Source organism: Zeus faber (genome assembly GCF_960531495.2).
Source record: "Zeus faber genome assembly, chromosome: 12".
NCBI lineage: Eukaryota > Metazoa > Chordata > Actinopteri > Zeiformes > Zeidae > Zeus > Zeus faber.
The window spans coordinates 25931861-25958471 of NC_137196.1; the positions used below are offsets into that span (position 1 = coordinate 25931861).

General features: G+C 42.4%; 2 protein-coding genes across 2 annotated transcripts; both read right to left on the bottom strand.

The window, feature by feature from the left end:
• Window positions 1-4568: 4568 nt before the first annotated feature.
• Window positions 4569-16479, bottom strand: bpnt2 (3'(2'), 5'-bisphosphate nucleotidase 2). Its single transcript, XM_080010304.1, has 8 exons — window positions 16240-16479; window positions 15130-15202; window positions 14407-14553; window positions 12167-12326; window positions 10990-11085; window positions 8638-8799; window positions 7932-8066; window positions 4569-7433 (listed from the first exon to the last, which is right to left on the bottom strand). Exons 1-8 carry the CDS (start codon window positions 16356-16358, stop codon window positions 7291-7293), a joined length of 1035 nt encoding a protein of 344 aa, XP_079866430.1. The 5' UTR covers window positions 16359-16479; the 3' UTR covers window positions 4569-7290.
• Window positions 16480-17777: 1298 nt separating this feature from the next.
• On the bottom strand, window positions 17778-26506 carry dars2 (aspartyl-tRNA synthetase 2, mitochondrial). The gene is made up of 17 exons (XM_080011579.1): window positions 26099-26506; window positions 25175-25274; window positions 24665-24731; window positions 24391-24492; window positions 23825-23920; window positions 23461-23584; window positions 23141-23187; window positions 22309-22415; window positions 21959-22028; window positions 21565-21744; window positions 20854-20961; window positions 20632-20694; window positions 20277-20429; window positions 19546-19764; window positions 18834-18944; window positions 18398-18473; window positions 17778-18124 (listed from the first exon to the last, which is right to left on the bottom strand). The coding sequence occupies exons 1-17, from the start codon at window positions 26283-26285 to the stop codon at window positions 17898-17900; spliced, it is 2037 nt and encodes a 678-aa protein (XP_079867705.1). The 5' UTR covers window positions 26286-26506; the 3' UTR covers window positions 17778-17897.
• Window positions 26507-26611: the final 105 nt, after the last annotated feature.

Consider the following 26611-nt stretch of genomic DNA (forward strand, 5'->3'; position numbering starts at 1 on the left):
CGGCTGAACTTCAATTAGAACACATGGTAAATGGTTTGTATGATGGTAGTCCTATTAAACAACATGTAAAACCTTATTTCATATTCAGGAAAACTTTTTATGAGTGAAAACAGAGAAAACAGGGATTTCACTGTTTTTTCTACAAACAGGCCATTAAATACCAGGTCTAGATTAAAAAATAACGACTGTACTCATCGCAATCAAACCTTGACTAGATAGTAATAAAAAACCTTCACAGGATTACAAACCCCAATTCAGATTTGTGAAAACAAGGTGAAAGGTGCATTTCACCGTATTTTTCCCCACACACAGACCAGTCATGCTCCACGACTGGTCATTTAATGGAACTAAACTAACGGAAATAAATCTAATTCAAATTAAAACTAGAATCGAAAAATGTAAATAAAAACACACAGGAACCGTAAGGGTCATAACTGGTATATAAATAGGTTAATAATGCATAATAAATATGTTATTATAGGACAGGCTTGAAACGCATTTGAAATCACATTTTATAATAACAAAAGATAACACCCCTGAACTAAGAAATTTGTAAACCCTGTCACAAGCTTTCACTTTATTACTATTTCAAAACCAAGCGCTGGACTGTGCCACTGCTAGAACCTCTCTGAGAGTGGCTCCATCAGCTTCTCTCACTCTTACTACTCTGCTGGTGGCAGCTGGTTGCAAATAAATAAAATGGGACAATGACGACTGTTCTGTCGTAAATTTGTCACATTCACATGGTTTTTACACATGTGAGGAAAAAAAGAGGCTGCTCACATTTTCTGTACAATTTCTAAAGCCTTACAGCTCAAGTCTATACTTTAAGCCAGGGGTGTTACCAGGCCTGGTCATACTGACCTAGCAACGCTCCTCGCTCCCTGAGTGCCCGGTGGAGCCCCTCTGTGTCGGCTGGGTCCATGTTTTCTGGCCAGACCGTACTGTTACGACCAGAGCTAGGAGTGACCCAAACACACAACACAGAGAGGGGAGGCAGACCGGGGGTTAGACAAAGGATGTTTATTCGACACCGTGGAGATAGCCGGAGGGATCCAGTCGGGTGGAGAGACAGGGAGCCGGGCTGGATAGAGAGGGACAGACAGGATTGGTCGAGGAGAGGAGAAAAGCAGGTTAGGGCAAGACGAACAAGGAGACATCAACTTGGAGCTAGGAACAAAGAGTTAGGAGCGAGGAACTGGCCAGTAGCAGTACAACTTGGGTGGAGCTGGAACTGCCCAAAGGGAGGAGCAGTGGATGGGGCCAGTGCGGCCTCTAGTGGCACTGCGAGGCCGTGGGCTTAACATAAAATCTTTAAATTCAAGAAAACTTTCAATTATTTCCCACTCACCCGTTCCCTGAACTTTATCTTTGTCACCAATAATACATTTTGCTCAGTATGGGAAATGTCTGGAATTGCATTCCATATAACCGAGTAATAAATTGCATCTTCTCTTTCATGAAGTATTGTTTTCGAAACCCTTTGACCTCATCATTCCTATGAACTTGTTTTTGCTCTCAGGGCTGAGGTAATGACTCAGTCGTGCTCCTTTCTTTTTGTCCCTGACTTTCTGTAAGTGCTCATGTAATAGCGAGTCATAATTTGACAAGAGTTCAAGTAAGCCTAGGTAATGTCCATTAAGCACATCATCAAGATTGAGTGATTTCCCCCGGAATTGCAGATTCCTAGATGCTAAGTACAGTGTCACATCCAAAATCCTTTCTTGAAGTGTTTTCATCAGTTTCTGACTGGATTTGTCTCTGCAGCTGACTGTCTGTACCTGTCGCTGTAGTTAAGATATGCTGCAGATTTTTCCATTTCCAGTAACAGTTCTTGTGAGACACACCATCCTCATGCTCTGGTTGTTTGTCATACATTCTCCGCCATTTCACTGATGATATCCTATAGCCATCATTACTATTCAGGGAACTGAGTGATGGTTTACTTTGCCCACGAGAAAAAATAACACACGGAATGCAATATAATGCCTTTACACTCTAACTATAAATAAGCCAGTCTCTCTGCACCTTTTCTCTTCCGTTGGCTGACTGTACTGTAAATAGTTGGGGAATGACTTGCCTTCTGAGTCTGAGGGCGTGATTCTCTACAGTTCTGCCTCCTCACCACACCTGTTGGCTCGTCTGCAAACAATAGCTTCTCTATCATGGTCTTGTACTTCCTCTGGGCACAGTGCTGGATCATCTAAAACCTCATCTTCCTCACTTCGAATGTGTCCATATCATCTTACTTTCCCTTATTACTTGCTTGTTCAATCTCTTAAAGAAAAATCTTTTTGATAGTATACATATCCAATAGGATACATATTTAAGTGTGTCTAAGTCATCATGTGCCTAAAAGATGAAAAAGAGGCTAAAGAGGTGTGAAGAGATTTGTGTATTGTTCGTTTATATGTGTAAATGATTTATAGAATACATGGGTTTTTAAATAGGTATACATATGTGGTGAGCAGTTAAATAATATATAAAAGAAACATTTCCTGCCCCTTTAGTGATAAATATATATATATATGAGCCTGTTTATGGACTTTGTAAAGCTGATAAAGATTATGAGCCTTTTTCTTAAAGGACGTTTGATAAATATATATGAGCCTTTTTCTTTCAAGGACATTTTATACATTTGATAAAGGACATGAACCTTCACAGGACTTTATATATTTGATAACAAAATGAACCTTCTTGAGAGAAGGACTAGAATCACCTTAAACAGTCTGCCTACACATGCATGTACACATTCAGAAAATAAAAGAAAATCTTCCGCTCTGAATTACGGGTAGGATTTGTGGATTGTTTGGTTGGTGTGTGAGTTTTTTCTCTTTGTGCTTGGAGTGTGTGACAGTGCTTGCTGTGAGTCCTGTTGGTTAAAGGAGCCGATAGTCTTGGTGAAATAGAAGGAAAAGCTGGGTTTTTGATGCAGGAGAAGAGGTTTTGTGTTTCGGCCGCTGATTGCAAGGAATCAGCTTTGATTTATGACTCTGTGCGTGGCCGCATTAGGCTGGGCTGTCCAGACGGGGAGCTGAAACAGGATATTCGCTCGCTGACGACCAGAGCAAACTGGAAGTTGTGGAAGATGATTTGGGGACCTCAGAGATCTATATTAACAGGTGCAGAAAATAGCACGATAAAAGAGTCTTTCTTCTTAGAGATGATTCCCAGGCTGACACTGGGGAGGGAAAACAGCAGGGCATTCCTCTTGTGTGAAGGAAGGTCTCCCTCCATGGTGTCCTGGAGATGGTGGAAGTTGTACAGATAAAGATCAAAATTGGAGATCAGGAAGACTTGAGGAGACTCCACGCCCTGATTCACAAGTCCTGTGACAAACAGAATATAAACTGTTAAAGCCACAACTTTAACATTTAGTCCCTTGAAAGCACTGGCATGGCCATAAAATATAATTCATAATGGATATCAATCTGATATAACATCATGTTCCTCGAAGGACATTGTAAGTGACCATTCATTTCTAAGGACACCAGTAGTAGGTTCTCTCACCTAAATCTAGATTAAGGTTTGCCCTGTTTTAAAGTGAAACTACATAGTAAATATTCCAAATGTTTTTCCACTGTAATATCTCTCCCATAATAATTTTTAAGAAAATGCAAACCTGAAATGCAATTTTCTCTCATTTTCTGAAGAGTCCTTTCTGCATTGAAGTCCCTCTGACTCCTCTGCTCATCGCGTAGGTTGTTGTCAATCTTAGATCGGACAAAGTAGAATTTCTTGCCCATTTTCTTGATCTCCTGAGCCAGTTTTGCATCATTTTCTCTGAAAACCAGTCAACCAGTATGTGCCTCAGATACTGGTTGGCTGGGAAATTGGTGGCTCCAATGCCGGAGAGATCCCATAATTTAACATTTGGGTAATTTGGATGGGGGTATTCTTTACTCTCGATGGTGGTTTCCACACAACCTGTAGGAGCAGCTTCCTCATCCTGGTTGTCAATCCCTCTGAAGACATTAACAAAGGTGGATTTCCCAGAGCCTGACTCCCCGGTGATGGCCATATTCAGTGGAATTTTGTCCAGGTCTTCCAAATATTTCTGGATCTTTGATGCTGCTGTGGGTGCATCGTTGTTCCCCAGACACTCTGCAACCTCTCTCATCATGTCATCATGCATAGGAGTATCCATAGGGATCCTTAAAATGAGAAAATGTTTTTTAAATTTACACATTTTAAATGAGCTGGAATAAAATCACTGTAAATAATATCTGAATAATATCTTCATATGTAACTTGTGTCATACTCCAATCTGAATATATATTCTTCTTCTTCTAAAGCCTCACAGCTCAAGTCTATACTTTAAGCTGCGGGCCATAACTTTCCAAACTGCAATAACATGCAACATATTGTGAACTTTGTAAAGATTGTTCTTTTTGAAAGAGCAAAAGGGAAGGGAAATGAAGACAGAAATAGTTCTGCAGGTTTGTTAAAATTCAACAAGCGCTGATGCTAAATAAGTACCAAATAAAAATGGGGACATAAGACAAGATCCTTGTGTGCTTAATGTACTGCCAGTGGACAAAAAAGAAATGCAAAAACATCTGCAGAGTTGGTGTCATCATGCACACAGATCTTTAATTGGAAACTCACAACAAAAGGCAGAATCTGAGACAGATGCCGTGCACCAGCTGAGGAGACCAGCGCCTAAGAGTGGGCACCAATTATCCTTTCGACAGCATGAAATGAGACAGTACATATCTGCTCGTTTATGCTTTTCAGCTTGTGCTTCGCAATCAAACATGTATCTAACGGACTGGGCGTTTGGGTCTGGTTTGTCTTGACTGCTCTGCTCTCTGAGCTCTTTGTGTAATTGTCCATGGAGGATTTGTGACTCATTGCGTCCATCACCGGCCTCAATAAAAGCGCGGTATTATCTGCGGACTCTGGTGCCAGTTCCCCTCCATGTCACAGCCAATATCCCCCCCCGTTCTTCGTGCCTGAGGATGTTGGCACTTATCAGCACTGAGAAGCCGAAAAAAACAAAAGTATATCCTGGAAGACCATAACATGAGTTGGTTTTTCACAGCAGTTGGTTTTTCTGAGGCAATACAATGCCAAAATTGTACAGTAACATACAGTATAAAGACAGATTAAAACAAAACAAATTAGGGGTTCCCTCACTTTTACTCAAATCAATAGATAAGTTTAAACTCCAGCCGACTGATTTGAAATGATAAATATTTGTCAGGCTATTGAAAAATCCAACATAATACACTTTTTTGTCGTAGTGAGCATCTCTACATGTGTGCTGGTACTGTATGGGGGAAGTTTTGACCAAAAATGTATGAGAAGGCCAATCATAAAATCCTGAAGTATACAATGACAATAGTAAATAAATAAGCATAAAAAGAAAAACATTCAAACCAGTACACAGAACATAACTTGTAGATCTGGTGCGACTTGCTGGGATAACGCGACCACTTTTGCAGGACAACCATCCCCAAAGAAGGACTAAATATCACTTCCAACATAATGTTCTGCATTGAGTACCTTATTCTTCTTGTATCACCGTCAATGTGCTTAACAGTACAAATTAATAAATCCACATAAAGTACAATTCGAAATGTTCCGACATATTGACAATCAGGTCCCCAAGCACCTTGCCGTTTATAGTTGCAGCCACGTGAGCTCCATATCCTACTGCCGTTGCCGCTGCTGAGAAACCGGCCGTTTAAAAATACACGAATAGCATTTCAGAATTTAGAGCACCTCCGTAATCAAACATATTTGCAGATGCAGTGAGGTGTGTGTCATTAGCCCACAGGAAAAAAAAATCCATATTATTTCTACTTGTTTTCAGACATAAGATTATTATTCATACCGATGTTTTGTTTACAGATATTTCTATAATACATTATAAATAAAAGACAAGAAAAAAAAAAGGTTATACACCACAAAGCTCTGTCAAACTCTCCAAACCACCAAGATTTTACCAACACTTGTGACTTTGTAAACCAAGAGAACAAAGTTATTGAAAAAGCTTTACCAATGTCAACACGTCAATACCCCTGCACCCCAACACGTCTAATATGGAAGAACAAGCGTAGAACCAGGAGCTGTGGCCAAATAGTCTGACAACTGTGTTACAGGGGATTCCCTCATCCCAGAACCATGTCTCCCTACGAAGGCACTCAATCAATAAACTGCATTTGGGGGCTTTTAAAGCTCAGTCACAATTAATGGATAGCAAACGGTGCGGTGTAGAAAAAAAAAAGCCATTAGTCAATATTCTGGATACTTTGTTGTCATCCAAGAAAGAACCTCCCAGATTTGGCCTCCAAGCCATTATCGTTATCTCTAGTCTTAGATACATACTGTGTAAGTATTATAGTTTGTTTTCTGTCCATTTAAAAAAAACCAAAAAACTTCTATACAAGGTAATCACAACAGAACAGGGACACATTTAATCAACAGTCCCTGTGTACCTTCGTATACAGGCAATATCCTTAGCATCAGCACAGCAAGCTGGGCTCGTCTATTTGCTGGTGTCATTGTTCAAGTAAACAGCTCATTTTAGTTCTGTGCTTCGACACGTTTGCCATTTGCTGTGTAACGGTCCGTGTTACTGTGAACAGGCTGAGACGATCACGGTAAACAGCACAACAGGGCTCGAGGGCCAAACTGATGCTGCAGGAGAGTGCATCAACCAAGCCCGAAAATGTTTCTGAAATTTGAATTGCATGACACCTACTTCCTAATGATGGAGTCGGGGTCGCTTCAACAGATTTTTCACCTACTCTGCTACGGTGATAAAAAAAAAAAAAAAAATACGAATAAAAATTTGAAGATGATGATGATCGGCTCATCCATTTGCGTAGTCATTGGCCTTTTCTTTTCCTGCAGTACGCAAGACGAAAATGAGGCGGTTTACGTCCCAATCTTCCTCCTCCATCCGCTGTTTAGTTGCTGCATGTCGGCCATTGTGCTCTTCGGTGTAATTTTTATAGTTCACATCATTGAACGTCTCCCACTGGCGTTGGGGAGCCCAACTCTAGTTGTCCAGTGTTCAGTAGTACCTGGTCAGGTTCGCTCCACCATTTTGCCTGATAGATGTTTTGCTACATAGCTAATCCAACTGCTTTTTGTTTTTAATAATGATGAACATCCCACAATGACGATGTAACAGATTGTCTTGTCCCCAAACACGGGGACCATAATGCTGTTTTGACCAAACCGTGGCTCTGTTTATGTGTGTTTGCGTGTTTGAATGCGTGTGTTTGAATGTGTGTGCGTACGTTTATGTATTTGAATGTGTGTGTGTATGTGTGTGTCTCAGTGCTTATCAGGGTCCCAGTTTGGGAGTTTCTCCAGCAGTGCCTTGTGGTCCACTCCAATGCTGGCCACCAGTCCACCCTTGTTGGCCTCCGTCCCACTGTAGTCGATGTCTTCTCCTTGAAGGGTCGTCATCTGGCCTCCTAAAAAATTAAAATAAAAACACACAAGAACCGCAACTCCAGTTACTGCTCATTACGACTTTTAAAACACTGCGATTCCACAACAACCCCATCAGGTTGTACTGCATGCTGTTATGTGTTCTATCCCAAGAAAATTTCAATCTTTATTTTTGTACAGTGCATATATTTGATATTTTAATAAAAAAAAAAAAAGTTATGTCATTTTCTCAAGTCACTGTTTTGCTTAAATGTTTGTTCATTTATTTAATCTGCATATTCACAGTATACCTCTTCCCTTTTTATTATGCACACTTATTTTTCTGTGAAGCATTTCGTAACCGTTTTGAAAAGGTTCTCCGTGAATAATATTTATAATGAACAATTTATGTGAGAGCATCAATTTGTGATGTGTTTTATCACTCATTTTATCATTTACTTTGCCATCAACCTGGCAACGGCTGGATGTGACAAACTTGGAATTAATAGAAAAACAAAACAAAACACAGCGGAATCCCTGACCAAGAGCAGCCAGTAGCGCAGCACCGGCGCAGATGTCCCACTTCTTAATGTAGGTGACGTGGATGTACACATCCGCCTGGTCTGCAGACTTGGATTCACCGGGCGGGGGCTCCACAAGCGATAGAACCTTGTACCCTGACAGAGAGGGCACACGAGTTTGACACGGTTTGTAAAGTGATGTGGTTACAGGATAACACATACACGATTAATATTCCAACTCAAAAGAGGCTGTTTGCGTTTAAATGTAGGCTGTGCTCATTCTGGCCTCCGTGCCACTGATGAAGCCCCCCACCCCCAAAAAAACAAACAAACACTACCCTACCTCAGACGCCGCATCCGGAACAGCATACCGGCATAGCATTTAGCACGCCTAAAAAGTGTTTAGCCTGAACCAATAGTATGCTCATAGTGTGAGAAAAGTACCACAATAACATACTGCATCTGGTGAAATATCGTAGCATGCAAACACCGTGCAGTCCACTGGCATGGATATCCCATTAACATTGCGACACCTTACAAGTACAACGAAGAACAATGGCGGAGGGCAGCAAAGAATACATGAATAAATCAAGCCCTCACAATGTTTGTGGGAATACATGTTCACGTGCATATTTGGAGGCGTCCTGGCACACATTCTTAGACATACACTACATACACACAAAATCAAGGTGTGTGCGTTTCTGTAAGCCAGTAGATCTCTGCTCACCAGCTCCACCCGCCGGTATGATGGTGGTGTTGTTTCCAAAAGCATCCTGGACGAAGCTCTTGACCTTTCCGGCGTGGGAGCGCGACACGATGACCCTGTGGGGGTTGGCGCTGTAGGACGCACGTGGACTCACGTTCGAACCCTTGCCCACAAAGGCCCATGCTGGAGGGTGGGGGGGGGGGGGGGTCGTGAGAGCGAGAGCGCACGTTCATCAGGGTAAAGGTGAGAAAAGGTCATAGAAATGATGAGAAACTTATTCTGTCCTGTTGCAGACACACATACACAGACAAAGCCATTAGCAAAAGCTTTTTGTGGATTTTAGGGAGACCCAGGTGCTACAAAACGTTTTCAAGTCTTAAATGGGGGGGGGGGGTGTCACCATTTTCCAAATCCACGATTAGACTTTCTATTTTAGGGTCACGATTTGATTCAAACTTTTTTTTTTTTTTCCCAGAACGGACGGCTTTGCCATTGTCAGACTGTCGAGTCTTGAAAAGCAAAACCTTTTTTTCCCCTCAATAGGTAACTTTAATTTATATATTAAAGATTATAAAAAAATAACAGAAATAGGGGAATATTTACACAACACACCTAAAGAGTTGAGAGCTGTAGCAAAACTAGACTTTAGAATAATAAACAATAAGCTACAAATTACACTACTGTTTAGTAAGTCGCCAAGATCAGCGCAGATAAACGGATGCTGTTTGTCGCCAGAGGGAAACGCTGGTAGTACAAGGAAAAGGACTACCTGCGGCTCCGCAGCTCCGATCAGAGCCATCTCTTCTCCAAACAAAGCAAATAAAAACTCTAGACATATGTACTCTAGATGGATTAACTCCATTTCTTGCTGCTGCGGAGCACATCTCAAGATCGCTCCAGGAAAAAATGCAGCCCGCCTTCCTCACGGTCGGGGTACGGGCAAATACCCCGGCGGTTGGGAACCGCTGCACTAGGGGACACTCCCCCGGTGACGGTCGGGTTTATTTCCCCACTTCTGGCTGAGGGAGCGGGGAGCGCGCCGGTCGGTCTTTGCACACCGTTACCGGGAATATTTCCCTGGCATGTGTGTTCACTGTGCAACAAACCGGATGAACTGATATTCAACTTCATTGGTGATTTTTTTATTTTAATATTTAAATCCTATACGAATTTCGTTCCTGCAGCGGAGCCGACCGCAGCTCTCCCAAATCCGAACCAAAGACCGTATCGGGGCCGGCGAGCCGCAGTCCACACCCCCTCCCCCCAGCGCACACTGCATTTGTTTACCGGCGGATCTCGACCGCCCCAACACCGAGCCCCTCCTTGTGATTTCGTAGTTCGAAATCGAACGCTCATTTCGACCGATTTTCAAAATTGGAATCGTGACACCCCTAGTAATCAGCTATTCTTAAAAACACGCTGGCTTTGTCTGATTCAGGCACACTGACTCAATCCCACCCCCAAGCTACATCTTTGTTTACATTAGAGCCCACAACCGATATATCGGTTTGGCCGATAGACACGGACGCGAGTTTCCCAACAGGAAGCTATGCTGCGATAATGGCAAACTCTGAAAACAAATTTATTTCGGAAGTGACTATGTGTTCACTGGCACTCGGAAAATAAATACAAAATAAAATTGTATTTAAAATTTCAAGCAACAGTATGTAACTTTTTTTTTGCCTTAAAATAGCAGCTTCAAAATAATTTTGATATTACATCGACTTGTAATTTGGAGACCGGCACCGCTGTCATTCCCACCCTCCCGCCTGTTCTTGCACTATGTAACTTCTGTGTTCGGGTACAAAATCGCAGGAAAAGTGCGTTACGCTTTACTGCACTTAAGTCACTTTGTTGATGTTGGCCTCTGGTAATTCTCATTTTTTGGCCTGGTAAATTTTATATACTTAAAATTGTATTTTTTTTTTTTTTATAAATTATAAACTTGCCGGTCAAAATGCCCGATAATAATGCCCATACAAAACTTAACTGTAACAAAAGTTCTTTGAGTGTTTATTTTTTATATATTTTGCTAATAATTAAAATGTTCTCAAATATAGAAACTTCAATAAAAAATTAGTTTTTCTAATTGATTTGAACATTTTGCACTTGTTGACAAAATATCGGTCAAAACATCTGTAATCTGTGGGCTAGGATTTTCCAAAATCGGACGACGGCATCAGACCCAAAAATCCGGCATTGGCCGGGCTCTAGTTTACATTTTTATAACTTTTTTTTTTTTTTTAATTGATTTAACTGCACTGTTGAGAATTGGCACAAAGAGCATTTCAGCGCCGACATGACACTTGCTATAATGTTATGCAGTGTTTGACACCCACAGACACAAACAGCCCCATGAAGATTGCTAAATACCAGTGTATTCTGTGAAGGGTTTGTGTATGACTCCGATGACTGGTTTACCATCCACAGCCACACACACCATGGTGGTGACATACTGCAACAGGTTCTCTATGGAGAGAGACAATGAAGAGAAAGGGAGGAGAATGAAGAAGACAGGATGAAATGGAGGACAGAGTGCAGGAGAGAAAGAGGGGGAAAGGGAATGGGGATAAAAAGGTGGAGAGGGACAAATAGTGGAGCAAAAAACACACAGAGAAAAAACACAGAGAGCAGAGTGTGAAGGTAAGTATGTGAAGGGGAAAAAGAGACAAGAGGAATAAATGGGTTGAACATGTCAACAGTGTAAGATGATCCAGGTAAACTGGACCCAGTTCCAGCATGGTTCTTTTTGTAAGCAGCTCTGGGTTGTAGTTTCACACAAGTCATGTGTACACAAAAGAGACTCCAGCAGGAACTAATAAAAAGCCTTGGGGTCATTCTGTATTTGTACTTTGGAATTAAGCCAAGCTTCTCCATTTTATGTACCCCAATTACAGCTATTTCGACTTAATTAATAGTAAATGATTAATAGTATTAACAGTTGAAATAGTAAATAGATAAAGTTAATAGGTGTGTTTTTTAAGATTATATTTCCCTCAAAAACAGAAGTGATCACAATGTGAGTTATATATTATACTGCTTCCACAACGCATACTGGTGTTTTAATAATTTAATTAATTAAAAACCAGTATATATGCATATTTGAGGTGTGTCTTTATTGACTGAGTGACACACCTTCCACACGTTTTCAAGGAACTGTTTCCTTCTGTTGAGCTGCTACTTCGACAATACTTGATCGCTTCTAGAGAAAACTTGTGCCTACGTTGATTCATTTGACCAATCACGTACGCTCTGGAGCAGCACGTGTGACCTCATGCGGTCAACCACCAGGTCAGATTATGGCAAAAAAAACCAACAACAAAAACAACAAGTCTTTTCAATCAGGGTTAAAGAAGTGACATAAGATCCCTTTGCGTGGCGTCAGCGTCCTGATCACCATGTCGTTTGTTTTTTTCCGACAACGACCATCAAGCTGTTTATTATCCCTTACATATTTGTCATTTGGTGGTAATCGGTAATAATACGTAATGGGGTGATTTTGTCCGATGCTCTCCCTTTTGGGCCGACTGTCTAATAGCGTTGTACCCACCGGTGTATTCCTGTGTGGCATCTAGTGGATCAATCCACACCGTGACGCTCTCAGGGGGAACCTCCTTGCCCCCTCCTATCTTCTCTAGTATTTCCGACGGGATGTCCCGACTCCACACCTGTGTGTCGCCCACCGAACTGTCGTGCTCCTCGCTGTTCACCTAACACACACACACACACACATTTTCTCCAGTAAATCATTGTCTACATGGGATAACCAATGACAACCGTCCTTCCTAGTTTTAGAGGAAAACAAAAGGTGCTGCCCTTTTGTTTTTTGCTCTCAAACCGAGATCTGCTCTCTACAGTCAACCGATACATGACTCGTTCACCAGAGTGGGTTTCCAGATTGGGAATACACACACACACACACACACACACACACACACACACACACACACACACACACACACACACACACACACACACACACACACACACACACACACACACACACACACACACACACACACCCCTTATTTTTTCCTAGTATTTTGGAGCTGGCGCCACTATTTTTTTTTTTTTTTTATACATTACAATTCACATTTCAACATAGGTTCATTTATTTTACATCTCCTTATGGAACCAAACAAGTGCGTATGGACCGAAACTGTGCGTAATGGGGAGCCTATCTCCGAACCCCGTCCTGTACTGTTTTTACTTGTTTCATTTGGAGGAACAGGGCACAGAGATCGGGGCGCACAGAGAGCCGTGTCCGCCTCCATGTCCAGACTCGGACGATTCACACAAATAAAAATATATTTATGATTCCCCTTATTTATAATTCCCCATTGAAATGTTATGCCTGTGCATTTTGTAAGCCTCTACCTGTTTTATCCTGTTATTGTAACTGAAAAAAAACAAAACCTGACTGCTCAACTTGAAGAATCTCAGCTGACTGACAAGTTTCTGATTGATGATTCGGCTAATTGACTTTCAGGGGGGCAGCTCTACTTATTAGGAAACTGTTTCGTGTGAATTTGAGTAACACATCAGCTGCTTTTATTATATGGTAGAGCACAGGGGGGTGCTCCAAATGGATTATATAGAAACGTAACAATTTAACTATGTTTTTGGTTAAAAACATATCAATCAAATATAGATATATCACTTTTAGAAATGTCCAGCAACCCGTGTGCATATCAAGTGAGCCCACAGGGGTGGCGAGATCGGCTACCTGTCTAGGCTTCATGCACCAAATTTAACAACTTTATTCTGGAAAATGTTGGATATTGATGATATTTTTTGGGAGGACTATTGGTGCTTTCAAAAGATACTTACAGACAAGAGAAACAACCATTAGTAATGTGGATATTATGGCCAAGCAGGTAGAGGCCTTAATTAAAACAGCGAGATCAGTCTAGGAAGTGCAAAAACTTGCATTACTTTTTTGTGATGCAGCCTTAAAGACAACATTTAACAATATTGCAATAACCAATCAGAGGACAATATCTAGTCGTATCACAATACAGATATTATTATATCCGTATAATACATTGCCTAGCCCTACACACAAAAACTTCACTTAAACTAGCACGTAGAAGTATGTTAAAGCAAGGCAAGTAGGGCTTGTTAACCAACACCTCAACACTGTGTAATGTTAGAAGCAGGTTTGTCACTGCCATACATAGCATTTAACATTCAAATAAAAGAGCTGCAAATTACAACACAAGGGACATTCAAAACGGATCATCGACGAAAGCATATGATAATTAGATATACCTTTTATTTTCCCTCTAAAGTTATTTAATTTGTGTCCTTTAAAAAATAACCAAAAAAACACATGGTTTCTGCATGTAGTTTGGAAAGCAGGCTCAGGGAGTACCGCTCTGCCTGGGTCAGTGGGTGAAGACCTCATTGACAGAATCTCAAATAAATACTGCACATAATTGAAAAAAAGGGTTATATACAAATATATACATTTTAGGAACGCCAGATTTTACTAGGATATGCTAACCTAAAATCGACATGATAGTCTAGTCCAGGGGTAAACCTTTTTTTTTTTTTTCTCCTTCCTCATTTAAAAAAAAAAAAAAAAAAGATAAAGGTCCACCTGTCGACAACTTGCGCTGTGTGCTTTGAGATACAAGTAGGAAATAATTTCCTACATTGATTCATCTGATGTGGGTCGGTGTCCGGACTTTGAGTCCCATGGGTCTAGTCTACTTTCTCTCTTGTTAATTTTCTGGTGACATTTTGAAAACAAGTATCAATGCAACATATGGTTGAGCTTCTGCTCACCTTCAGGTCAGGGTAAGTGTTCTTGATAAGGTAGAACATCTTCTTATGCGAGCTCAGGTCGCCCAGTGTCAGAAACTCATTGGCTCCCTCTTTGGTCTTGCCCTTTGACTGTTCTTCCAGGACATTTTCCTCACGGACCCTCTTTACCTGAAAACGATATGAAATTGAAAGTTTTCACGTCAAAATTGTAGTTAAAGAACATTGCAGAACCGCTGATGTAAACATAACTTTTCTTTTCTTCTTGGGACTTAATAGACACAAGTCATTAAAACACAAATATAATTTGCTATATTTTAGATCAATAAATATTCAAGAATTTGCCAGAAATCAATGACAATTAATGGAAAATTTGAAACAGGATTCATCTGGATTGGAATTCAAACGCTATGGATGATTACATGACTTTCGTCAGTCATCTGTGGAGCTGGCCACATATGTCTTCAATATAAATATTGTGTTATTTTGGTTATCGTGATATTGCATAGAGGTTCTCAAGTATGGGTACTAGTGAAGCGTTAATTAACTACTGAAAGCACCAATAGCCATTCCCAAAATATTATCATATGATGTACTGTAAGATAAGGTAACAACTAATTAATCCAAAGGGCAAAATTCAGGATGCTTTGGACAAAGTTGTCTGCTATCCGTGACTTATTTGGTCAAAAACATTGTGATAGTTGTGAATGTTGTTGATACAACCTAGGACTGGTCAATAGTTTTCACCTCTTTGCCTCCTTGTACCGCAGCCTCCACTGACAGGGCAAGCAGGTCCCTCAGATCCACTCCCCTCTGCTGCCTGCAGAGACGAGGAGATGGAGAAGTGATATTTGGTGACAGCAGGATGGACCGAGGGAGGGAGATGGGGGAAAAGATAAGAAAATGAAGAGGGCTTGGTATAGATTGGATCAAGATATCGGGAAAAGGGGGAGGCAGACAGGAAATCAAATGGGAGGAAACGGCAGCAAATGAAGAGCGAACGGTAAATAATCCGCAGGCGGGGTACAAAGATGGAAAAAAGTAGTTACTGCTACCGGTCCAGATTTTTTCCTATAAATCCCATCTTGTGAATCTAGAGGAAATTGGATCAGCCATCAGAGTCAAAGTGTATCCAAGGCAGATTTTTAAGTGTTCACTGGATAATAAGTGTTGTCACTTGCAATAAAAATAGAACTTCCATGGGTTATCCCATGTGTCATCCCCTAGTTTAAATAGTAAACCGTCATTTGAACACTCACTCACAAATGTACGCAGCGTGGTTGTGACAGAGTAGAGTGCAAGAGAGTGATAATACTGTATGTATTGCAAGCACCGTGTTACAACTGTGACTGGCTGAGGGGTAGACGTGGGTTAATGTAAAAGCAGGGATCATGAGTGAATAGTGGAAGCATTTAGATCAGCGGTCTGGACAGAACCCTGCTTTATTCCCGACTGCTGCAGTAAGCAGAGCGGAGCAGCAGCAGCGGCGGTATTTGGGGCGACCGTGGACAGTGGATCAGGAGGCGGAGCGGGTTCCCTGGGAATCTAGGGGGTCGTCGGTTCGAATCCCTCGGGAACGCCATCTAAACATTACAGCAATTTCAAGCCTCTGTTAAAAGTGTTAAAGTAAACACAATGTGAACGGGCTCATGTCAAACTATTGCTCTTCCGCGATAGGTAGAGGTGCGTTATCACGTCATTGTTGATGATTTAAATAAGAGAGGAGACGATTGAATTGTTAATCGCAATTACTTGGATATCAATTAATCGTCAACTAAAACACCACGGTCGTGAAAGGCTTGACTCTTGGATCTGCGCAGGGAGGCTTCGAAACAGGCAGCGTGCGGACGCTCTGACCTGAAGGCGGCCAGGCGGCTGGAGAGGACCCCGGCATACAGGTGGTAGAGGACTCCCAGTCCCAGGAGGCAGAACACAGCCACGCCGAGCGGGGAAAGGCGGATACCCATCGGCGCCATGCCACGGCTTAATTAAAAAAAAAACAAAAAAAAAACTAAAGACAGAGAGGACAAAGACCGGGAGAAAGCCGCGAGGTAAACGGACGCTTCTCAAACGAGCCGCATAGGGTGAGAGGGAGGAATTCGCTAGCTAGCGGCTAACAGCTGACATTTTTCGGAGATTTCGTCAGACGAAGTCCACCCGGGGATGTAAATGTGGCATTCCGCCTCCTCCGCCTCCTCCTCCTCCTCCTCCTCCTCCACCTCCTCCTCCTCCCCCTCCCGTGTCTTGGCTTAGACGCCTCAGTTCCACACCGCTTCACTCGAACGGGACCGCGGAACAATCGAGCCTCTGTGCCTCGGAGCCGCCGATCCGCTCGACGTGCCCAGTGTGGGAGGGTTCGCACTTAAACTTCCGGGTTGTCGCCCGTGACGTCACAGGACGGCCAGCCAATCAAACAATGAGCCCAACTCGCTTAACTCCATTTATTATTTAAATAACAGACACACACACACACACACACACACACACACACACACACACACACACACACCTTCGAATATGTTGCCTCTGAAGATGAATTTATTTTTATTTGATTATTGTATGTTTGATTCACTTACGAGAGTGATTAGGACATCGTTGTCACGATGTTAGAAGAAAAATCTTTAATTATCACGCAACACACCACACTACAACACATGCACATGCTTTGGATGGTGGCCAGTGAAATAAGGCCTCTGCATTTAACCCATCCTGGCTTGTCCTTCCTCGGGGGGGGGGGCAACCAGGAGCAGTGGGCAGCATTCGTCGACCCGCCCGGGAGTGTCCACCGCTGGTCAGACGATGTTGTGTGCATGTTTTTGGTGGGGGTCCTTACTGACGTTAGGTGGAGGAAACCCCATGTGAGCACGGGGAGACATGCAAACTCCACACAGAGAGGCTCCTATTTTTGGGGAGATAACCCGCCCGGAGCATGGTGCCGACAGCGCCCCAGGCGGGAATCGAACCCAGGAACTTCTTGCAGTGAGGCAGCAGTGCACATCGTACACAACATTTTGTGTATGATTTAGATCAGTGAAAACATAGAGACCAGGCAAGAAAGCTGTCAAGCACTAATGTGAAGTGTTAAGAGAAATACATGTCATAGTTCCTTTTCCTCGGGCCTCTGCTAATTAGCAAATCCAGATGCTTGATTTAATATACCTTTGGAACCTGGGAGTGGCATTTTAGTTGAATGAATGGATAGATAGATAGATAGATAGATAGATAGATAGATAGATAAATAAATAAATACAAGTAAAACAAATACAGCTGCAAGTGGATAGTCCCACTACAAACGACACACTAATATTGTAGAATCATTAGAGAAACTATTGGTCAGTATCGAGAGAGCAACCACTCGGCATTGAAAGGAGCGTGCATATCTTGGAGAAGTCGATTTTATTAATTATTAGGGGTCATAAGTATTTACAACATTTTAAAAATCCTAAGTTGAATTTGAAAACAAAGATCTGTTCCCAATGGAAGGAGGGAGATCTGGTGAGGCTTGCGCATCTCCCTTAACGTTGCAGTCGCCTCCCGATATCCCCGTCCCTCAGCTCCTTCTCACGCCCCCTCTCCTTCTCCGCGGGCCAGTCGACAGAGATGTGGTAGGACCTCAGATCCTCCTCCGCCACGTAGTCTGGAGCCTGGCTCATGAGGTCGTGACCCCGGAGGGACTTTGGGAAAGCGATGACGTCTCGGATGCTGGGAGCGCCGACCATGATGGAGACAAGCCGGTCTAAACCTGGGGAAAAAAGAGATCAAATAAATAAAAATTAAAAATGTAATAAACAGGCATCTGGATATGGGGCACGCCGAAATACGTTGGATGCTACCACCCAAACTGCCTCCTATCAAGTATGGAAAAATCCCAAAACACTGACACCCAAGTCGTTAATCTCTATCAATCCGTTTTGAAAAGATAGTCTCTTCTCAAGTCTGTACTTCACTGCCCCGGCCACATTATTACACCCGTTATTACATGTGTTGTTTAGTACAGTTATGAGGTAGCGGTTACCCAGAGCGATGCCTCCGTGTGGGGGTGCTCCAGATTCCAGTGCATCCAGCAGGTGAGACAGAAGAGAAGGATCCTCCTGGAAACAAAACAAACAAACAAACAAAAAAATAGTTATAGTTATTAAGCATGGTTAACCAAGATAACCCATGAATACCTTCTATGAGTCTTCTGCTTAATGTTGGCAGGAGACAAAAATAAGCTGTGATGACATGAACACTATATCCTTCAATCTATTTTCATAATATACAATTTTTAATAGTGACACTTCAAGTAATATCTTTTCCATATTGATCGAGCACATTGAGCCAAATGTGTACCGCGTCTCTTCTGGGGTCACCTGCTGCACACCCTGACCATACGGTTCAATCCAAGCAAAAATAAAAATGACATCAAAAGGCAAGCAAACCAGGTACATGGTCATCGACGTGCGGCTAACCTTGAGGATGTTCTTGAGGACGTGGAGCTGCTCCGCGGCGTTGTGGATACGGATGGAGCCACCACCAATCTCACAGCCATTTAACACAAGGTCATAGTGCTGCCCACGAACCTGTAGCCAGAAAGCCACTGCCTTGAGGTTTTTTGTTTTTTTTTTACTTCTTTATTCATTTATTCTTCCACTCCAAACAAAGATCCCCGTGAAGTTTCAAATGCTGTATGTCTTAATAAAGGTGTAAATAGAGTATTTTCTAGCTTTTACCTCTCGTCCCGACAACTGGATAATTGCTATATATTTCCATCTGCCATAAATTGCAAATAATGACAGCATTTGTCGCTTTGTAGCCAGGGCTTGGCTGGACATAACAGACTTTAAGGTTCTGTAAACAATATCAAATAAAAAAGCAACTTCTTTGTAATTGGTAATTTGTAAAAAAACAACAAAAAAAAACAACATAGTTAGCTAAATGATGGAACGCAAATGACATGACGTAACATAACAAATGTCTTTATTTCAGAAGTACAATATGTTCAAAATGAATCAGCTCTGGTTAGTCGGTTAGCCAAGATGTTCCCAAACAACCAGAGGAAAACCACACTACCATTATAGTTCTTGTCAAAACAGTGTTTCAAAATGATTTTTTTACAAAATGATTTATTATAAAATCAAATTAAAAACAATTGGGCAGCAACAAGCACCCTTTCTTACTAACCCTGTGTGGTTCTGTGTAGAGCAATTCCGCATCCTGGGGCACCGGAGCGGTGAAAGGGTGATGGGCCGACTCCAGCTGATGTGGCTCGTCGTCTTTGGGCAGAAAGAGGGGGAAGTCCACGACCCACAGGAAGTGGAACGCTGTTGGGTCCCGGACGGGAACACCGCGGGACTCCAGCAGCTCTGCGCACTGCAGCCTCAGTTTACCGAGGATTGGGCGCTGAAAAGGTGGGAGGGGTGCGTTGGGTGGAGAGGTGAGGAAAACAGGGGGTGGGGTGACGGATGAGATGAGAAGCACTTTATTTCACTGGAATTACCATAACTCCTGCTTTGTCCAAATCTTATTATTTTTGTTTTATCTTTATAAAAAGGTTCTACTTTTATGAAGCCAAGCCATACGGTGAGCCAGGTATCTCCATTTTGTTTAAGCTTTTATAGATGTTTTTCATTAAGGCACATCTTGAATTCTTCATTATTACCGAACCGTGGCACCGCTGTATCGTAAAGAACCAAGCCGCAAATTTTTGTGAACCTAAATTAAGCCTCAAAACCATAACATGAGTTCTAATACATATACAAAGATAGGAATGTTAATATTAACAACTGGATAAAAAAAAAAAAACTCAATAGAAGATGTTGAAAGTACTGTAACAGGGCAAATAAAGTGCAGTGAGTCTGGAGCTCAATATAAACTGAGAGCGCAGGCCAAACCTGCCAACATCGGTCACTCACCACAGTGTCGAGGGCGCTGGCGGACAGAAGCAGCAGGTCGCCTGGTTTTGCCCCCGTCGCCCTCAGCAGCGTCTCTGTTGCAGAGACGGACAGCAGCTTGCTGAGGGGAGACTTCAACGTTCCGTCTGTTCTCACGGCAACCGTGCTCAGCTCCTTCGGTGTAGACAAAGCGGTCAATACCTGACAGTCACGCACACAGTGTATACTGCAAAAGAATAATATGGCGAACAATCCCCCAGACGTAGTCAGTCAGTGTGATCTTAAGCAAGGATCATTATAAGAAATAAATATATTTAAAAGAATTTGCTCCCCAAATGCTATTTTAAATTTATTTTTCTCTTTAAGAAAGACCTACCTGTCCAAACATAGTCTGGGCTGTTTGCCTGAGTGCTTCCAAATCTTTAGCTTTTAAATGCTTCTGTCATGGGAAAGAAAAGATAAAATATAGATCTATTATTTTTTAATCATTATTATACTTATGTAATAACTTCCATGAGGTTTAATTTGCAGAAAGGACACCATAATACGGAAATGTGTACATGACTCCCGACTGCAGGAATAAAGGTTAATGTCGTACCACTCCGTCAGGAATACAGATGGCCTGGATGGAACCTTCTGACTGGGCAAGAACCGATTTCAGGAATTGCACCTCTGTGTTCCGGAACACCTCGCTGACATCAGTCAGCTAACCAGACAGACAGAAATTGTATTAATCACAAAATGAATACAAACCTACAGCTGCTCACAAGCCCCACAGCCGTGCAGACACCCCATGACCGCAAGAACACTCCAAGCACAACGCACTGCAGCCACAGAAGACCCACGACCCACAGAGAAGCCGAGAACCCGTAGAGCAACACCCAGGCATGACCCCGGGGTGCACCAACCAGTCGCAGAGAGCATGAAATGACCCTGTACTCCTTGGAAGACTATGCTTAAATATAACATTTCGCAGAATATTCATGACACTTAAGACAGCACATTTTAATTAACATATAAAGCATAAGAAAGAGGGCTTTTTGACTGAGGAGCTTTTGCTCATGTTCCTCTTCTAACAATCACTTATGAGCGACTGAGTGAGTAAATGTCGAGTGGGACCTGTTTTACGTCAGCGTGCCGCCTCTCTCAGAATGCAACAAGAGTCAATACCACAACGCAGATCTGCTGCACCTACAAAACGCAGCCTTTGAAAATGTCTTTAAAAAAAAACAGGCAAAGGTCCGACTCCGGCTGTCTTTTCAAACGACTTCCAGCTCCCTAAGATAAAGAAACGTAAGCCACCTTCAACCTTCATATCAAATCTGGTATCGGGCTTGTCCACGCCGTAGTCCCTCATGGCCTCTTCATACGTCATGGTCTGGAAGGGAGTGTTAACTGGACCTTTCTCTGCCGGCCAGGAGCACTGCAGCAAACCCTCCACCAAGGCCACGATGCTCGACTGCTCCACGAAGGACATTTCTATGTCCACCTGGTGAAGAGAGCGAAGCATCCCTCACAACAGAGTTTGTTTACATCAATCGTGATTTCCTTTGAATTTCGTTTTTTTGCAGCTCGAAAGAACCGAGACATTTTGGGAAGTATCTTCTAATCATCATTAATTTTGTCTTGATTTCATAACAACGTCATACGACTGAAAGACGATGGTGGATAATATTGATTTATGGCCCGGCCCCAACTCCTACCTGCGTAAATTCAGGCTGCCTGTCTGGTTTGGAACCCTCGTCCCTGTAGCACCGAGCGAACTGGAAGTACCTGCCGAAATTGGGAACGTTGAAAAGGAGACGGAGAGAGTTGTTGTTTTGCTATTATTTATTTTTTATTTCATTGTTGTCTTAATGGGTTTTACCTGATTATATATTATGTGTAATATTATAATTATTGTAATGAAAAGATATGTCTAGAGTAGTGGTTCTCAACTCCGGTCCTTGGGGTCCAAAAAACTGACGCGAAGCGACGTCTTTTTTGTCCACAATGAAAGAAAAACGTGGAAAACAGTGGATTTTGGAGTTTATTTTAGTGTGCAGCAGCCCACCTGTCTATTCCAGCCACCATTAAAAGCTGCTTGAACTGCTGTGGGCTCTGTGGAAGTGAGTAGAATCGGCCGGGCTCTCTTGATGGAACTACAAACTCCTTGGCTCCCTGAAACACACAGAAAAATACGGTTAATTTAGCATCTGAGTAAAATAACCAATGCCTTTCCTACTTTGCAGTATCTTGTTGTGGACTTGGAAAACCGTTGAGTTGATTGGCATGGGCTCGGGCAACAGTGTGACTTTTTATTTTAAAGATATGATGAACAACACAGTATTGGAAGTACTACTAAGAAGGACTGAGATGAAACACTCGCAACAAGTGTTTTATCACTGAACGGAAGCAGGTCGTATCCCGTTTACTTTTCTACCGTCATATAAGGCAACACATCGCTCAAGGTAAACGGTATCTCTTGAATACAATCATGTTTTAACAATATCAAATTCATGCTCATTTCTGGTTCTCTTTTCAAATAGATTAAATCATTAGCGGCATAAAGGTCTGACGGTGAAAATGGAATTGGAATACAATTCGAAAGATTTTGAAAATAATAATAACACATTTTCTCAAAGTGTGAGTAGCATTTCCAAATCCAAAAACGATGACATACGGATGATATACCGTGAAAAATTATGAAAATATCATGAAATCTTGTTCCTCTCGTCTGATGATCCGATATAAATATATTTAATTTATTTTCTCCCTCTGGATTTTAGGTTTAATGTAAACAGCATGCATGTTAAGTCACGATGACCAGGCAGATTTGCGTTACAATTCGATATTAGGTTAATAGACAATGTAAACGTCACTACAGAGTCTGTTTGAGATCTTACCCCCGGGGTCCGTTTGAACAGCGTGGGAGTTTCCACATCCACAAAACCTAAAGTTAGAGAGAGAAACAACAACTTGTTTTTATTTTATTGAAACTTCCACATTCATTGAAGCCCCCATTTTTTTTTTAAATTGACAACTCATGTTGATAAGGGTTATTTTCCACTGCTTATGAGGTGTTAAACAGTGTTGAGCAGTAACTTATAAAGCCTGCTATTACACACAGAGCGTGTGTGCACTATCTTCCCCAGATTACAACCTGAGACTATTGCATCGTATAATAACTTTAATGGCATTGGTGCTCATGTATCGCTCTGCGTACCGTGTACATTGCAGAGGTATTCTCTCATCTTCATCACCAGCCGAGACCTCAGCCTGAGATGATGCTGCATGCGGGAAGAGCGCAGGTCCAGGTAGCGATACTGCATCCGCAAAGACTCAGATTTCTAGAGAAACCCAAGGCAACGGCGAGAAAAACTCAACAGTCTATCGCTGGAAACAAGCAATTGCCATTGTACCACCAAGAGGTTAAATTCCCACTGTCAGCACATTCAGTATGTACTGTGTGTGTTCATCCTAGTAACTAAACTTTCAATATACCATAGTTGCTTTATTAGATGTACATATACTTACAACATTATACATATATGAACAAAAAAATATATAATAATAAATCACACACTTACCTTAACAAAGTCTTTGATTTCAAAAGGCAGCTTCCTACATGTGTTGAGTACCTCCACGCTCTCAGCTAGAACTTCTATATCCCCTGTAAGCATTTCCTAGTATGCGCAGAACATGAAAATAGGCTAAATGAACCCATACAGTATATATATTTTCACATTAACTGTTTATTTGAATCCATTCAATGTATAAAGGGAATCTCTTCAAAACCAAGACAACACCGGTGTATTATCATAAACAAATGGTCGATATTCAAAAAAGAACATGTTTTCTCCAGTAAATCATTGTCTACATGGGAAAACCAATGACAACCGTCCTTCCTAGTTTTAGAGGAAAACAAAAGGTGCTGCCTTTTTTTTTTTTGCTCTCAAACCGAGATCTGCTCTCGAAAGTCAACCGATACATGACTCGTTCAACAGAGTGGGTTTCCAGACTGTGAATTCACACACACACACACACACACACACACACACACACACACACACACACACACACACACACACACACACACACACACACACACACACACACACACACACACACACACACACACACACACACACCTCACCTTATTCTCCTGACCCGGTGGTCTCAGTCGGACTGTTCCCGTAACCTTGACGACCGACTCGGGAGTGAGCTCACACAACATTCTCTTAAGACTGCGCTCACACTGAAAGGAGTAAAAAGCCAAATTAAATGAATCCTTCGACCCACAGCCGTCCTTTCCCCTGAGGAGCTCATACCCATGTATCCTTCTCCAAAACATTCAAACCAATCACTTTGCAATGTGAATAATATGAATATAAATGCATAGTTCTGCATTTGAAGGTTTTCACTCTTACTTCATCCTGTGGAATTAGAACTTGAGTCAGGCCGCTGAAGTCCCGCAGGATTACAAACAGGTCTTGTCTGACGAGGACAAAAGACACCACACATTAGAGACATTTCTAAAATTTCTCTCATCAAAAGCATCATCTAATTAATGTGAGAATAAACATTTGTACAATGAGTGAACGTAGCATGAGCCACCTACAGTTTAAGCGTCATGCCCTCCCCATTGAAATATACAAAATAAAGACCATGAGGTCTTTAGGTACTAATTAAACTTTTGGACTTGCTATGCTTATACCATTATCTGAATAAACCCACCTTGACTTCTGACCTGCAAATCATGACACCAATCAAAATAAACGTTGGTTCCCACATATCTTTACTTTGCCAGACTGCCTCATATTCATTCTTCTTTTGATATTCAAACATATTAAATACATGTAACATCGGTTTGAAATAAGCTGAAATAATATTAAAATGCTTGACTTTTTAGCAGTTTCTCGGCACCACCAGTATGGTACCTGAGGTATTGGACCCAGCCACACAGAATCACCCTCTCTCCAACATGCTGTGACCGCAGCTCTCCACAGGCGTGACTCCGCATGGACAGACTGGACGGACCTGGGGACACCACAGTGAGGTCAGATACAGCAGCATACAGTAAAATAATTATACAGTAGAATTCTGATAGGTTCTGTTAACATTTGGTATAACAGGTGAATTAGGCCTGCAGGTTTCAATTGCACTTTAACCCCTGTCTTTATAGCTTTTACTACTTCTCTGCATTTATATTTCTTTGTTTAGTTATTTATTTTGTGCTTTACGTATGAAATGTGCTATACAGGTACTTTAACTCATTTAACGACCTACCTGTTTAACGACCCTTCAGACTTAGGACCAGTTCTCTGACCCGTCAATACAATGCGTACAATACCGTGGCGTCTCAACGTCAAGCAACTCATTGCGCATCAGCCTTTATGTACACTATATATACTATATACACCATATATACTATATACACCATATACACTGTATACATCTCATCACCGTTCTCAGTCTCAAGTCTCGCTCCCGCAGTTGGTCTACACTAGCGTTCGCGATCGCCACGTCCCCTTGCCGTGAAATAGCACTATATGTACTATATACAGTATAAACACTATATACACGCCCCCTTACGTGAAATAACACGGGTACTCGCTTATCGACCAATTCGCATAACGACCTGGCCCTAGGAACGGAACTCGGTCGTTAAGTGAGGAGTACCTGTACTAGTCCACTTGCCTTCCCTTGAATTCTGAATACATACACAGACATCCTACTGGGTTATTTGTTGTTTGTCATACTCGTCTCTCTCTCTCTCTCATGAGATATGTTTGCATCCACGAGAACTGCACATTAGTTCCCTCGTCAGTCGTGCGCCGGTGCTGTCCCAGTCAGCGGAATACCTGTGGTGGAGGGGACCAGGCGGGCGGCGCCGGAGGTGGAGAGGCGTCCGAGGCTCCCGGCGCCGCCGGATCCCGCGGGCACACGCCCTTGAACCGAGGCCGGTCGGATCACCGCAGGGCGCCCGAGCGCGTGTGCGCTGAACGCGGGCAGCGTCCTCCGCAAACGCACCAGCGTCCGGGTCGCCATTTGGAAGGAAAATAACGCTGTAATAAAAAATAAAAAAAAACTGAGTGTCACATGTTATTACACCGCCAGTTCTGCCAAGCGGCCTCCGCCCGGTCTACGGGTGCGCACGGAAGGAAGGGGGCTCCGCCATGACAGGCTCTGGCCACCGGCGCGTACGGTTCCTTCCGTTATTCGCCACGGTCGCCGCTCGACGCGTAAGTCGGTTCCTGCGTGCGGGCTGCCTCTCGTCCGTCCCTGAGCGCGGACAGACTCGCGTTCATCTGGAGCGGCTGCTCCACGGCCGCACACGCGCGTTTACGCCAATCCTTACATCTAGCGATCTGCAG

Excerpts from the sequence above, each read along its gene's own strand:
- bpnt2 (XM_080010304.1), bottom strand. The coding sequence starts at position 16,358 with ATGGCGCCGATGGGTATCCGCCTTTCCCCGCTCGGCGTGGCTGTGTTC. Across the intron at positions 15,203-16,239 it reads AGCCGCCTGGCCGCCTTCAG|GCAGCAGAGGGGAGTGGATC; the intron begins GTCAGAGCGTCC and ends TCGTCTCTGCAG. Across the intron at positions 8,067-8,637 it reads CATACCGGCGGGTGGAGCTG|GGTACAAGGTTCTATCGCTT; the intron begins GTGAGCAGAGAT and ends CCTCTCTGTCAG.
- dars2 (XM_080011579.1), bottom strand. The coding sequence starts at position 26,285 with ATGGCGACCCGGACGCTGGTGCGTTTGCGGAGGACGCTGCCCGCGTTC. Across the intron at positions 22,029-22,308 it reads ATGGTGGCTGGAATAGACAG|GTACTTCCAGTTCGCTCGGT; the intron begins GTGGGCTGCTGC and ends CAATTTCGGCAG. Across the intron at positions 18,945-19,545 it reads TCTACACAGAACCACACAGG|GTTCGTGGGCAGCACTATGA; the intron begins GTTAGTAAGAAA and ends TTCTGGCTACAG.